This window comes from Theobroma cacao, chromosome 5, assembly GCF_053813885.1.
Source record: "Theobroma cacao isolate CCN51 chromosome 5, ASM5381388v1, whole genome shotgun sequence".
Taxonomy (NCBI): Eukaryota; Viridiplantae; Streptophyta; class Magnoliopsida; order Malvales; family Malvaceae; genus Theobroma; species Theobroma cacao.
In genome coordinates, this window is record NC_142643.1 from 27,591,337 (window position 1) to 27,605,999 (window position 14,663).

Sequence of the window (14,663 nt, forward strand, 5' to 3'; positions counted from 1 at the left end):
TACTGATGTAATATAGTGACATGATCATGAAGTATTTCACCCTACACATTAATGTCATGTGGATATAAAAATTATGAGTGATATTGTGAGTAATAATAATTAATTAATCGTTAATTATAAAAATATATTTATAATCGTCTTTGGAGAGAGATGGAGATCATGGATTAAGGAGTGAATGAGTACGACGAGGGTCTCGGTGTTAGTTAATGGTAATCCAACAAGACAATTTGGAATGAAAAGAAGGCTTAGACAAGATTGCCCTTTGTCCCCGTTCTTGTTTAATATCACTGTTGAGGTGCTGAGCAATATGATTAAAAGAGCTAAGCAGATGGGAATCTGTGAAGAGATCAGAATAGGGACACAAGAGCTTAAGATTTCTCATCTGCAGTTTGTAGATGACATAGTATTTTTTTGCAATTCTAGAGTGGATGATATCTTAGTAGTGAAAAGAATTTTCAAGTGTTTTCAAAGTGTGTAAGGATTGAGTATTAACTTTAAGAAAAGTCACCTCATTGGGATTGGAATTGAAAGTGTGTTGGTTCAAAACCAAGTTGCTTTGATTGAGTGCTAGGTAGGAAAGGTCCCAACTACCTGTTTAGGACTCCTATTGAGGGTTAATCATAACTCCATGGCTTTTTGGAATTCGATCATTGAGAAAATGGAAGGAAAATTGGTAAAATGGAAGTTTAAAATGCTATCTTTTAATGGTAGAATCTCCATGCTCAAATCAATGTTGGTAAGCTTTAACCTTGGTTTAGTTGTTAGAAATGGTGAAAATATCCACTTTTGGACTGACAAGTGGATTGAAAATGGCACTTTGGCTCAAATCTTTTCGAGGATTTTTGCGCTGGCCAACAACAAAGATAGAAGAATTGCAGATTATGGAAGATATGAGGAGAATGTGTGGAGATGGGATATTCCTTGAGAAGGAATCTTTTCGATTGGAAGTTGCTCAATGGGATCAGCTTGGAAACTTACTTAAAGATATCCAGATAAGCAAAAACCTAAAAGATGAGATGGTATGGAAGAGTGAAACTAATGATCTGTATTCTTTAAAATCCTTCTACAAGAGATTGATGGCATGCATTGAAAAGAGAGACAACGTATGGAAAAATGTCTGGGTTGGCCTTGCACCACATAGAATCGAGGCTTTTGTGTGGCAACTTCTCCATGAAAAAATTAAGGTGAAGGACAAACTGGTAGGTAAAGGATTGCTGCAGGATAACTAGAGTGTTTGTGTGTTGTGCAACAAAGAGATAGAATTTGCCAATCACTTGTTTATTTTTTGCTCTGAAACGTGGAAGGTGTGGGCTTGGTGGTGTGATTTATTTTGTTATCAGTGGATTGCTCTTAGTAATGTTAAATCATTCTTTGAGTCTCGGAACGATTGTCACTTGGGATATGCGAATGAAAGAACTTGGAGAATGGCTTATTTTACGATTTTGTGGACAATTTGAAAGGTTCGTCATGACGTTGTCTTCACTGGTAAAGTTTGGGAAAGTACACAGTGTTGAGAGACTGCTAAGATAAGAGTGGCTTCTTAGGCTAATGCTAAGTGGCCTGGTGAGTTTCTTTTTGTTTTGACTATTTTTATGTTCCCCGATGCTAGATGTTATGGTAAAAAGAAAGCAAAGGAAAGAAAAGGTCTAATATGAAAGAAACCAAGGTAGGGTCAACTGAAATTTATTGTCGATGGAACGGCCTAAGGTTGACTTGGACCAGCTGGAATTGGGGGTATTTTGAGGAATGAGAAGGGGGAGGTGTTAATCACTTTCTCCAAACTGATTGGTATTGCTAATTCTACTATTATTAAAGTTCTCGCAGTGAATGATGCATTTTTTATCTTCTCAACCTCAAGATGGAAAGACAATCACTCTTTGCTGATTGAAATTGATGCATGCAACGTTATTAAATGAATTAAAGATCCAATGAGTGCGTCGTAGAGGTTGAGATATTGGATTATTCAGATTGAAAGGTTAAAGGAGATGAGTGCTATATGGGAGATCAGACATTCATTGAAAGAGGCAAACCAAGAAGATGACACATAGGTTAAAGCCGCCATCCATCTTCAGAGTGAGATTTTAAGAGTGTACTAATTCCCTCTTATATCTTGGTTAAGTGGTGGTAAGGTTTGATTGTGTCTAATCTCTAGTTTGAGTCAAGTCGGGGCTTATGGTGGTAAATAAGCCCTGTTTCTTCGGATCTGTGTTTTGTTTAAGTTTTGTAATGATGCCTCCCTTGTTTTTACTAGATTGGGAGAGCAGGTCTCTTTTGATGTAGGAATTTATAGGCAAGTTCTTGAGTGTCTGCAACCCCTCGGGATTTTTTGTTTAGGAGGGATGACTGCAGTGGTCCTTTTTGGTCTTGGTTTGTATAGACGTATGGTTCCCTTTGTTTCTCGGAAGAGGTTTCGGAAACGTATATAGGTAAGTAGGATTGATATATGATTCAAAACTATGTGATTTTGTTCTTTGCAATGGTGGAGGGGTTTTTTCCCATCTTTATGAATGAATTTGATGCTTTTTGAAAAAAAAAATTATAAAGATCTATTTGATTAAAGATAAAAATATAAAAATTTAATTAAATACAATATAAGTGTAAAAGATTATTTAAATTTTTTCAATAATTTAAGAAGTTATTTTTTTAAAAAAATGATAAGGGTAAAATAATAACAACAGCGAGGGCATGTGCCGTTGTTGAAAAATACACGAAGAACAAAATCTCTACTATTAAGAAGAATTGAGAAGCAAGAACTCCCATAATAAATTTTCTTTCTTTCGTCCCACACAGAAGAAAGGAGGAAATAACATTTATCATGTCATTTCTCTATGTGCACAGACCAATAAAAGTAGTTGTACTCTAGAAATGATAAAAGAGAATCTTTAGAAGCACTCCGGCTTTATTTTTGTTCCTCTTCTTTCCTTTTCTCTCCTGATGCAGTTTGGTCATTTCCTCCCTCCCTTCTCATTTCTCTCACCCGCAACTTCCACGCTGTACACTTTTTCCTCTCTGATACCCCTGCTATCTCTGTCAAAAAAGACAGTTATACACTACTAGACTACCGCACAAAGGCTTCTTAAAAAAGCCCCCTGCTTTTATATCCTTGTCTGCCATCAACTCCCTTAAATATAACTCCTTCACTTCCCTGTTTTCTCCCACTCCCTCTCTCTGTTCTCTCTCGCCGGGAAACCATTTTCCGGTGACCATTATCAGTTGTGTTCTGACTTCCTTTTTTCGTTTCTTAGTTTTAATTATCTCTTGACCAGAATATGATAATGGGCTGATTTTTTTTGGGGTTCTTTTCCCTTTTCTGGTTATAGTCATTTTCCTGCCATTCTCTTTTCCACTTTCTCACCAAGAAAATCCCTGAAAACTGTGAGAAGAATCATACAAAGTGCATTCCTTCTTCGTTCTCGTGTGAAATTATATCTGGGTTTTGCATATTAGCCCTACATATATATTTGTCATCTGGGTTTCTTTTGCAATACACAATGATCAGTGCCACAGACCTCTACCATGTCCTTACTGCCGTGGTGCCGCTTTATGTGGCTATGATCTTAGCATATGGCTCTGTGAAATGGTGGAAAATCTTCAGCCCTGACCAATGCTCTGGCATCAATCGGTTCGTTGCTTTATTTGCAGTGCCTCTACTTTCTTTCCATTTCATATCTACCAACAATCCATACGCTATGAACTTGAGGTTCATAGCAGCGGACACTCTCCAAAAGATCATAGTCTTGGTTGTGTTGGCTATCTGGTCAAGAACTAGCTCAAGAGGTTCCCTGGAATGGTCCATCACCTTATTTTCGCTCTCAACTCTTCCTAACACTCTTGTCATGGGCATCCCTTTGTTGAAAGGAATGTATGGAGAAAATTCAGGGAGCTTAATGGTCCAAATAGTCGTTCTTCAATGCATAATTTGGTACACGTTGATGCTCTTTCTCTTTGAATACAGAGGAGCTAGACTTCTCATAGCTGAGCAATTCCCAGATACTGCTGGCTCTATCATTTCCTTCAAAGTTGATTCTGATATCATTTCCCTGGATGGGAAAGAGCCATTGCAAACCGATGCCGAAGTTGGGGAAGACGGGAAACTCCATGTCACTGTTAGAAAATCTACTAGTTCTCGCTCGGAAATTTTTTCTCGCCGATCACACGGTCCGAACTCAGGCGTCTCTTTAACCCCAAGACCATCAAATTTGACAAATGCGGAAATTTACTCCCTCCAATCATCAAGAAATCCTACTCCAAGAGGATCCAGCTTCAACCACACTGATTTCTACTCAATGGTGAATGGAAAAAACATAAGCAATGTGAGTCCAAGACAATCGAACTTTGGGAACTTGGGTTTCGATGAAGAGAACGGACTTGGGGTATTTGGTAATCCAGGGAGAGCAAATGGAAATGCTTATCCTGCTCCAACTAGTGCTGGAATCTTTTCTCCAGTGACTGGACCAGGTGCCAAGAAGAAGGCAAATGGAACTGATAGTGGCAAGGATTTGCATATGTTTGTTTGGAGTTCAAGCGCTTCTCCTGTATCAGAAGGTGGGATTCATGTTTTCAGGGGAGGAGAGTATGGGAATGATCTTGGTGGGGTAGCTCACCAAAAAGGTATCAACGTTAACCTTTCAAAGTCGTAGTTTGGGTTTCGGTATTTTTTGGTCGTTTTCGTTTACTACTTGTTCTGACTGTGATTTTGCATTGAGGGGCATTAGGATTTGGCAATTTCCAACACTAAACTTTAAGGTTATTTGTTATTTGTTATCTTTAGTCTTGATTGTTTCTTGGATGTTGTGAATGTGGTTTTATAGTATTGGACGTGAATGAGTTGCATTTTTGTTTTATTAGAATGTTCTGTTTATTGGGGTAACTGTATTTGTCTTGTTGAATGAGGGTTTGGGATTGGAGAATGCTTTTTTCCGTTGTGCATCAAGTGGGGCTGGTTGGTTGTTTGTTGCCTCTTTTTCTTTTCGCCTTTCTCCTCCTCGATGATCTTGTTCTTCTTTCTTTTGATCCACGGAGTGTTTTCTTGTGGTCGTATTTGTCATCACTCTAATAATGCTTTCCTCTCATGTCATTTTCTTTTGTTGTATTAACAATAATTTATGTTTATTTTTTTTGACTTCCAGACTATGATGAGTATGGTAGAGATGAATTTAGCTTTGGTAATAAACAACTTACAAATGGGGTTGATCGTGAAGGACCAGTGCTTTCCAAGCTCGGTTCAAGCTCCACAACTGAACTCCACCCCAAGGCTAGTGCTCATGCTGAAACAAAGCCATCTGCTATGCCTCCTGCTAGTGTTATGACCAGACTCATCCTCATCATGGTGTGGCGAAAGCTAATCAGGAATCCCAATACTTATTCGAGTCTCATTGGCCTCACCTGGTCTCTCGTTTCGTTCAAGTGTGTAAAACTACATAACCTTTTCCTTTGAAGTGTATTTTTCTGATCCATTTATACAAAATTTTAATGGCTCTTTGCATTTTTGCAGATGGGATATTCAGATGCCTGCTATAATTGCTCGTTCAATATCTATTCTTTCTGATGCAGGTCTTGGAATGGCAATGTTTAGTCTTGGTAAGTCAATGATCAACTTAATTGAGGTTTCTGTGTATGGAAGATATCAAGGCATTTTAGTTGGTAAAACTGTTGTCAATTTGTATTATTGCTTGATTCTTCTCAAGAAGCTAAGATTTTGGGTCGCAGGTTTATTCATGGCACTTCAGCCGAGGATTATTGCATGTGGAAACACAATTGCAGCCTTTGCCATGGCAGTTCGATTCCTAACAGGTCCTGCAGTCATGGCTGCTGCCTCGATCGCTGTTGGATTGAGAGGTGTCCTACTGCGCATCGCAATTGTGCAGGTAATAGTGGTCTCTTGTATTAACCTTGTTTGGCCGGTTTTCTACCCTGTCAAGTCGATCTGATTCAGATCTTTGAATTGTTTGAATTTTCAGGCGGCTCTTCCACAAGGGATTGTCCCTTTCGTCTTTGCAAAAGAATACAATGTTCACCCTGACATATTGAGCACAGGGTGCGTAACAAACTTTTATCTAAACTCCTTAACTTGTCATATGCAAAACTCTTTCATGCGTGCATGACTTGTACTGACGTGCATGTCTCTATTTGTCAAGATATAAGCTTTAATCTTATGTGCTAGTGGTCCGGCCGAGAATATGGTGGTGGTCCAAGTCCAAAGATATAAGCTTTCATGTTTATTGCATGCAATTATGTATGCTTTTCTTTTTCCTTTTTTTTTTTGGGTAATTGAATCAATGTAATTATTAATGTTAGTATGTCATTATGGATAATGATGCTTATAAGTCATGATGTGAAGCTGAAATTCTTCATTCCTAATTTTGTTCAGGGTCATATTCGGAATGCTGATTGCCCTTCCTATAACAATGGTTTACTACATCCTGCTGGGACTTTGAAGCAAAAATACTCTTGGAGTCTTATAAAGGAAAAAAGACTAGATACAATTAGTACACTACCCATTTGGAATTTGGGAAGTTTTTGGATTTCTCTAACAGGGGAAAAGTATAATTTCATTTCTGAACTGATCATTAGTGATTGTTAGAGAAAAGGGTACAGAGATTTCTCTTCACAACCGGTGATTGCAAAGAGGTAACATTGACAGCCATGGGCGCTAGAAATTTTTGTTCTCTTTATGTATGCTTTTCTCACTAGGAGCCTCGTGCTTTTTGCTTTTGTTATTTTTGATGAAAGAAAGTGAGGCATGTTTGTAGATCAGCAAAGATTCCTCTGCGTTCTTCTTACTTTTTGTAAGGTCAAAAAGAGATATTAATCCGATTAGAATCTCTATGCAAGAAAATCCCACGCCCACAGCAAAAATGTTTGTCTACACTCTTTAGAAAAAACACACTAGTGTGAAAGCCAACGGGGTGGCTCGATGGTGTTTTATCTATGTTTCTCTCTTTTCCAATTTTTAAAGGCAAGTATTCACTAAAATTAAAAGACCCAGCAGCAGACCATAAAGCTTGTTGTAATAAAGCCTGTGGCCTAAAAAGAAAGGAGCACCAGCTGTCACTAGAGACTGGGCTTTTTGTCTATCAATCTGAATACATTTCATGGTTGGGACTTGAAAAGATGGCAGGTCTATGTTTGATAGCTGTCTTTAGGTTGGGCGTGGCAGCTAAGGGATTTAGCTTGTGCTGGAGGAGCTACATTTAAACTTATGTCGGCTTATTGGAGACCTACGAAATTGACCCCTGCCACCACAGGGCTGTGTTTGGGCAGTGCTTATATGAAAAGGCTTAGTGGTGGGTCTCAGTATTAAAGTACTTGAGATAATAATGGATCACATTTATTTGCTGCATGCTTCATTTAAATGAGATCAACAGCATTTGTCGCATAATTGCAAAGAAAAATCAATTATTACTCCTACACTCTACAGGATTGGTGTTTCCACTTATGGCAGTAAATAAACTGAAGTAAACATTTCTCAAGTACAAAACCCAGGGAGGATCTTTGGTTAAAAGATGTTAAATTTTTTCTTCCATGAATTACTCCTATGCTTATGATGTTGATATTGATCTTACATAGTCAGTTTTGTGGACATTACTACAATTTTCCTTACAGCCCATGAACAGTAAACACTTGCTATTTTTTCCAAATCAGTAACTCCTTAGGATGCCAAATAATTAGCCAAATTGTCGTGGAAGTAAATTAAGAAAAATGATGGATCTGGACCATGTAACGATGTCAATGTATTTTGTAATCGGGTTGATTAAAATTAGGGTACTTATAATTGGTTTTGGATAGGATTTAGGTAGTAAAACTATTACCCTATAATTGGTTTGTTATACTCATGCCACACCTTCGGGTAAATTTTAGATAGTCGTCTTAGGGTTTTTAGGGTTCAGAAAGGGTTCACGTAAAAAAACTACTATCTTATAATTGGTTTGTCATACTCTATCACGCCTTCAAGTATGGTTCAAGTAGTGATCATGAGGTACTTACAATGTGAACTTGATTATAAACAATGATTTTTTAATATTAAAATTTAATTTTATATAAATTAATTTTTGTTTATAAATTTCATTTAATTAATTTAATACTTACTAAAATTTACTAATTGTTCTAAATATGATTTTAAATTTTAATTTATTTTTTATAAATTAATTTTAATTTATCAATTTAATTTTTATTAATAATATTCATAATATCTAATTTATTTTAATTAGATATTTAACGGATATAAGTATTTAAAAAGTTATCTAAGCTATCTAGGTACAAATTCGAGTAACAATTCAAAAAATTAATTGATATTTATAAAGTTCGAATACCCTATCCAATAATATAATTCAAATTAAAATACGTCAAAAATAATGAATATCCTACTCGTCATAATAACTAGGATGGAGGCTTTCTTACTCCTATTTTCTTCCTTTAGAAAATTTTCAATTTTTTAACTTATGCTTATTTGGCCCTCTTAACCTAAAAGTTTGTCCTTTTTGTCCAGTACGAAATTTCATCCTTCTATGTATTCACCCTTGATCTTCTAAAATTCTTTACTTATTACAGAACTTTGTGGTAAAATGCACTTTTGACCATTATTCTTTCTCGAAATTCTATTTTTATTCATACAACTTACATTTTGTGAAATCTAATCAAATTTTTTTTATTTGGATTTAAATTATCTATTAAACTTTCAAATTTTGTTAAAATTAAGGAAACCAATCATTATATGATTCAAATCTCTGTCAAAAATGTTGACCTGAAAAAATTATAAAAATTGAAAATTGTGATACGAAAGAAATTCCTAAAATTGTTGCATTGTAGCTTAACTTTTTATCAAACAATTTAGGACCACTACTTTTAGTTTTAATGTATGACTTAACACCAATTTAAGATTTAAATTGATTAAGAATCTCAACTATTCAAAGTGATTCAATAAAGGAAAAATAGGTAATTAATATTTAATTGGCTTCCACTTATCATTAAAAATACCATATGAACTTGTCATGTGTCATTTTAATTTCACATGTTGTGATGGCGAGGACATACAATCTTATAATTTCTTATGAAAATTTAAAACAATTAGTTCTTTTCATTGCTACTTTTTTTTTTCCTTTTTCCTTTTTTCCTTTCTTTTTAATATTTTCATTTCTTTATTAGTAGCCGACGAGACAAAATTGACGACAAGGCCAGCAGTAGTATCTCTTGCCAAGGCATGGTGTCACGAACTAAACTCCTTTGTTTAAGTATGCGATAGTTCTTGCAATGCTTGGATGGACACTTCCACACAAGCTAGCCAATAACTTGTTTATATTTGAACAAATATCAATAAAAGCCACAAATTAGTTTAAGGCAATGCAACATTTAAATCATAAAGTATAACGAATGCCATGTACACAACCATTAAAGCCACATAAAGGAAATGTTTTATTAATATTGAGATAAGTACAAAGGGACCAAGACGCTCTATTGTCGAGCTATAAAGGTAGCCCTAGATGGTTCACTACAAACATAGCTTTACCAATGAGGCAGCCTAACAATTCGCCGACTACTCACCCATTATAAAGAGTTTGTGAGATTTTACAAGTATATTACCAAGAACTGTTATAAAGCGTGAGATAGGGTCATTCTTTCCTTAAAGGGTCTTCCTTCTAAAGACTTAACAAGCATTTCCAAAGACATCACCTAGTGCCATTACAATGTTTAAAAGGGGGACATATTGTCACAACCCAAATTCTAGGTTATGATCGACGCATGGGCCCAATGAGCATAGCCCACTAAGCCAAGCAAGCCTATTTATGCAATCCCGATCATTAATCCCAACCATCATTTCTAAAACTACATATTTTAGTTCTCAATGATGAATGTTTTAGTAATAATTTATAGCAATTGAATATTCATATTTGTATTATCTCAAAGAATTATCATTCATTGTCATCTCATAAAGCATTATCATCAATCCAACATATACATACTTCATTTATAACATGACTCCTAGTAGTTTACATTTCATATACATGTACACAGATTAAAGACTCTCAACGATCAGCGGAGTGACTTTAAGTGAAGGTATCGTTACTGAGATGCCATAGTACCTAACAAGAAAGCGAGCATATGTGTGCGACTCAATCTAGGTCCCAACTGCCTCTAAATCTGACAAGATGAATTTTAAAAACGTGAGTATAAAACTCAGTGAGTGAACATAATAAGGGAACAAGAAATTGATAGGAAGAATTTGGAAATCATGATGCACTTGTTTCAAAAACAATGCACTTGATTTAATTTCTTACTAAAAACCCCTCATTTTAAACCTTGATTAATGCCCTCATAGGGTTTCACAAACCCATGATCAATCCATAAACTTAAATGGGTGAAAAATATGTCAAAAATCGACTAGGGTATGTAGGATAGAATGTTTCTCGTTGCAGCGAGAAATAGTATCAGTTTGCATGTGTTTCAGTTTTTCTGGAATATCTCCCATTACAGGAGTTCAATTGCCTTGATTTTTAAACCATTAGAAAGCTAAGAGGCAGGGCTACAACTTTTATGTTTACCACTTTTCCCAGTTCGGAAGGGAACATGGCCAAAAGCTTCATCAAAGTGAACATACTGCACCAAAACCTGAGAGTTTCTCGCTGCAGTGAGATTTATTTTCGCTGTAGCGAGTTTTCTGTTGCCAAAACAGAATGTTTCTCGCTGCAGCGAGAATGCTTTCTCGTTGCAGTGAGAAGCAGGGCACCTAAGTGTAAAAAGGACCTCCTTTGCATCAAATATCCATTTGGTGTTGCAATGAACTCAATTTGTAAGAAAATGGGACATTCTCAAGATTCATCATGCCAATTTCAACATGAAATGCTCAAAAGTTTCCAAAGTTCACCATGCCAAAATTTCACATGCATTACAACCATATATGTAAAACCCGACCCTATAAATACATGTCATAACATACATGCATTGAATAGCATGTTATTATACTAGGAAAGTCCCTAAGAATAGACGAAACTCGGTATTATACCTAACGATACACTTGAATTGATTGAACCTTGAACTAGTTCAAATAGGAATCGTAGAATGAAATTTAACATTTTATAGTCAAGGAATGACTAAAAATGATTATTCGGAGTTCGAGGGTTCATTTGGGGAAAAATTGAAAATTTTGATGTTTAGGGGCAAAATCGTAATTTTTCCACTCGTAGACAAAATTTGAGATTTTGAGAGAATTTAGATCACATTTGACAAATTGGAGAATGGTATGAGTATAAGGGATGAAAAATATGTCTATGGGCAATTTTTCAGTTTTTGGGGCAAAAATGTAATTTTTGACTTTTACGGGGGCAAAAGTGTAAATTTCAAAAATTACTCCACCAAGACTTTGGATAAGTCTGAGAATTTTATCTACGCTATGGATATGTGGGACAAGTGTATGGTGAAAATTTGGAAACAAATGGATTAAATTTTAAAAACGGACCAATGGGAAAGTGACACATGGCATTTTTAAAATAGTTTAATATTGTTTTAATGAAAAGTCAGCCCACTTAAACCCCATTTTAAGTGATGGCCAGCCATAAGGAAGAACAAGAGAGGAAATAGGGAGGAAAGGAAGAAAAGAAAGAAAACAAAGGGAAACTAGAAAAATTCAAAGGGGAATTCGCGTTTTTCGCCCGTTTACGTGTCTAACGGTAAGATTTTTCGACTTTAGCTTAATTTCTACCTTTCCTATGCCTTTGTTTTCATTTAGCATGCTTGAGGAGAGAGATCTAAAAGTGACATCAAGGGCTGGCCTAATTTCAAGGGGGGGAGAAATTGAAATTTTTAGGTTTTGATTTTTAGTTAAATTGATAGTTTTAGTTAGTTAAATGTGTTTAGAAATTAAATTGGGCAAGAAAGCATTAAATTTTCACAATACCCACCCTTGGCCGAATTTGCAATGAGGTACAATGATGATAATCTGATTTTTATTCTAAGAGACATTAAGAGAAAATGATGAAAAATGGTTAAATGTGATAGAAAAACAAAGTGGGAAATTAACCGAGTTAATGTCCCATTTTTGGCCGAATTTTCCAAGGAAGAGAGTGAGCTGATTTTGGTGATTTTAGAGGAATATTGGCTGATAATTAATGGTTAGAAATGTTGGAGAGAGAATGGGACAATTTAGAGCTAAAATGGAGCGCGTTAGCAATTTATCGGGTAAAATACCAAAAATAGGTTAATACCGCGTTTAAGCCGTTTTTGGCTATTGCATTTCATACCATGCATCAGTATATGATTTAAGTCAAATATATAGTGATTTAGCATTAATGTGATGAATTGCGTAAACTTTTGCAATGTGTCTAAGAGGAGAGCCTTCCGGTAAAGGTAAGGAAATCGTACCCGACGAGTAGTTATCGGGGCACCTAGAAAGCTTTTAGTTTGTACAAATGGTGAGTAAACTTGTTATTATTGTAAATTATCTAGAGTTTATTTTTAAATGCTCTTTATGTATTTTATGAAATGAAAATGAGATTAAAACGAGATTTTTGATGTTTTAGAAATAAATGTGACAAATAAAGATATATTGGGTTGATTATGAAATTGAGTAATTGGACGCTGTTAACTATTTTGAAAATTATATATTTTCCTATGAATGGCTTATGAGATATAAGTATATGTGGCTATATTTTGTAAGTGTATTGAAAAATTTATGTAAGCTGTTTTTACTATGCAGACTGGATAAATAAATAAAAGCCACGTTATACTATCGAAATTTTATTAAAATTGGTGGGTTAGTCACTGCAGTGACGGGTTTTCGTGGACTGCCTATTAGAGGGGCACGGTAAACCCGGTTATATAGTTACTCCGGTTGTAGAGGCGAGGAGGGTAACTCCTGGGGTAGTATTAGAGCTCACTTCATGTCGAGCCCCTACGTGAATGTGTAACTCAGCCAACGTCAAGGAACGGCTTGTTTTAAAAATAAAAATGTGTTTCACATGTAAATGTTATAACAACCTTGGCGGATTCGGTTAGATGCCTCGGCCAAGGTATCCTCGAGGATTAGGTTTGGCTTGAGCCTTGTTTTTAATAAAAGACATAAGTCTTAACAACTGTTTTGGTAAATTACAAATATTTTATGGTTTAAGAAATAAATTGAAAACGTTATGAAATGGTTCGTAATTTGTTGTTTAAACTTGCTTCCATTTTACTCGCCTTTAGATATTTATGATAATGTCTGTTTACTCATTGGGATTGCAAAATCTCACACACCTCATTTCCAAACATTTCAGGTTTGTGGTAGCTTGTAGATACCCTATTTTGTCGAGGATTCCAGTTGACATATTTACCACACAAACAGTAGGTTTCTAGCACCAACACTGGGTGTATTTTGGGCCACTTGTCATTGTAACCATTATTGTACATTATAACTTAGTAAATTTTTGTATGTATGAATTTATTTTACTTACACATTACAAAAGATTACTTACAGTGTTTCTATAAATATTGTTTTATATAAAAATGCTATATTTTAATCAATATTTTGAATATTGATATTTGTCTATAAATCCTTTTAAAAAAAATTATCTTTGGATTTATTTGAGCCGAAAACAATCGGTAATTGTTTTAAATGGAATGTTTAACAACGATTGCTCATAGGAAAGGAAAGAAACTGATATGTAAGCCTTGCAGGGTTCTGCTTGGCATTTCGGGTAATGAGTGTCAATCGGGATGTCGTGACGGTTGTCATGGGCCCGAGAGAGGTTCCGAGTCGTGACAATATACCATATATGTATATATATATATATATATATATATATATATATATCAATCATCATGCACACCCTCCCATCATCATCAGCTCATATGCAACGGCTTATGCACACTCCTACTCGAACATAGCCGGGTCAATATCATTACACAACATTATTCATATATATATATATATATCAACATAATGTAGTAGTACAACAATCCATAACAGCCACATGTCACATATAGAAACAATTTATCAAAGGCTTGTTCCTAAGGCATTAGTTTTGAAGATGAAACAAATAAAACACTTTAGGGATTCAATCAAACATACTTGTATACACATCCCAAAACCTTTTTAATGCAAGTTCCCTCACCGGTATTGTTGAACCTCTAATCGACTCTAACCTCCACTAATGGTTCCAATGGGCAAGTGAGGCCTTGTTGGAACCTATACACACACAACATCACAACTAATCCAATTTACATTAATATCACTCCAAAAGCTAGTTTCTAATTCAAATTCTTCTAGTCATTCCTAATTGCCTTCCAACTATATCAAATGGCTATTCCTTGCACTACTCTAATCACACTAAAAATGAGTAAATAACTCAACAATAAAATAACTCATAATCCTAATTACTAGCCATTATCAACAACTTAAAACCAAGCCTAGTTCATCACTCACCTTAGGGTTTCTTTGTAGTTGAATTCTCTTCCAATAGCTTCCAAACAGATATGGAAAATCTCTCTTTCTCTCTCTAAACCTCCAACTAGTGAGAGAAAGTGTTGAACAATGACTTTTTGAGGATTTTAAAGTGAGAAAGTGAAAGAGCATAAGAGTTATAGTCAAAAGGGCACAAAGGTATGAAAATTAGAGCTAGAGAGAGAAAGTTATGAAGTTTTCATACCATGCTTCCATGGAGGATGGAAGCAACGTGAGATGGAAGAAGAAGAAG

The 14,663-nt window shown here is 35.4% G+C and overlaps 1 protein-coding gene across 1 annotated transcript; it reads left to right on the forward strand.

Annotated features, from left to right (window-relative positions):
- The first annotated feature begins 3,079 nt into the window (after nucleotides 1–3,079).
- LOC18598636 (putative auxin efflux carrier component 1b) lies at nucleotides 3,080–6,904 on the forward strand. Its single transcript, XM_018122323.2, has 6 exons — nucleotides 3,080–4,611; nucleotides 5,130–5,406; nucleotides 5,495–5,580; nucleotides 5,710–5,867; nucleotides 5,961–6,037; nucleotides 6,371–6,904. The coding sequence occupies exons 1-6, from the start codon at nucleotides 3,492–3,494 to the stop codon at nucleotides 6,435–6,437; spliced, it is 1,785 nt and encodes a 594-aa protein (XP_017977812.2). The 5' UTR covers nucleotides 3,080–3,491; the 3' UTR covers nucleotides 6,438–6,904.
- The last annotated feature ends 7,759 nt before the right edge of the window (nucleotides 6,905–14,663 follow it).

Coding starts and splice junctions, on each gene's coding strand:
- LOC18598636 (XM_018122323.2), top strand. CDS start 3,492: ATGATCAGTGCCACAGACCTCTACCATGTCCTTACTGCCGTGGTGCCG. Junction 5,581..5,709: donor AATGGCAATGTTTAGTCTTG/GTAAGTCAATGA, acceptor TTTGGGTCGCAG/GTTTATTCATGGCACTTCAG. Junction 6,038..6,370: donor CCTGACATATTGAGCACAGG/GTGCGTAACAAA, acceptor AATTTTGTTCAG/GGTCATATTCGGAATGCTGA.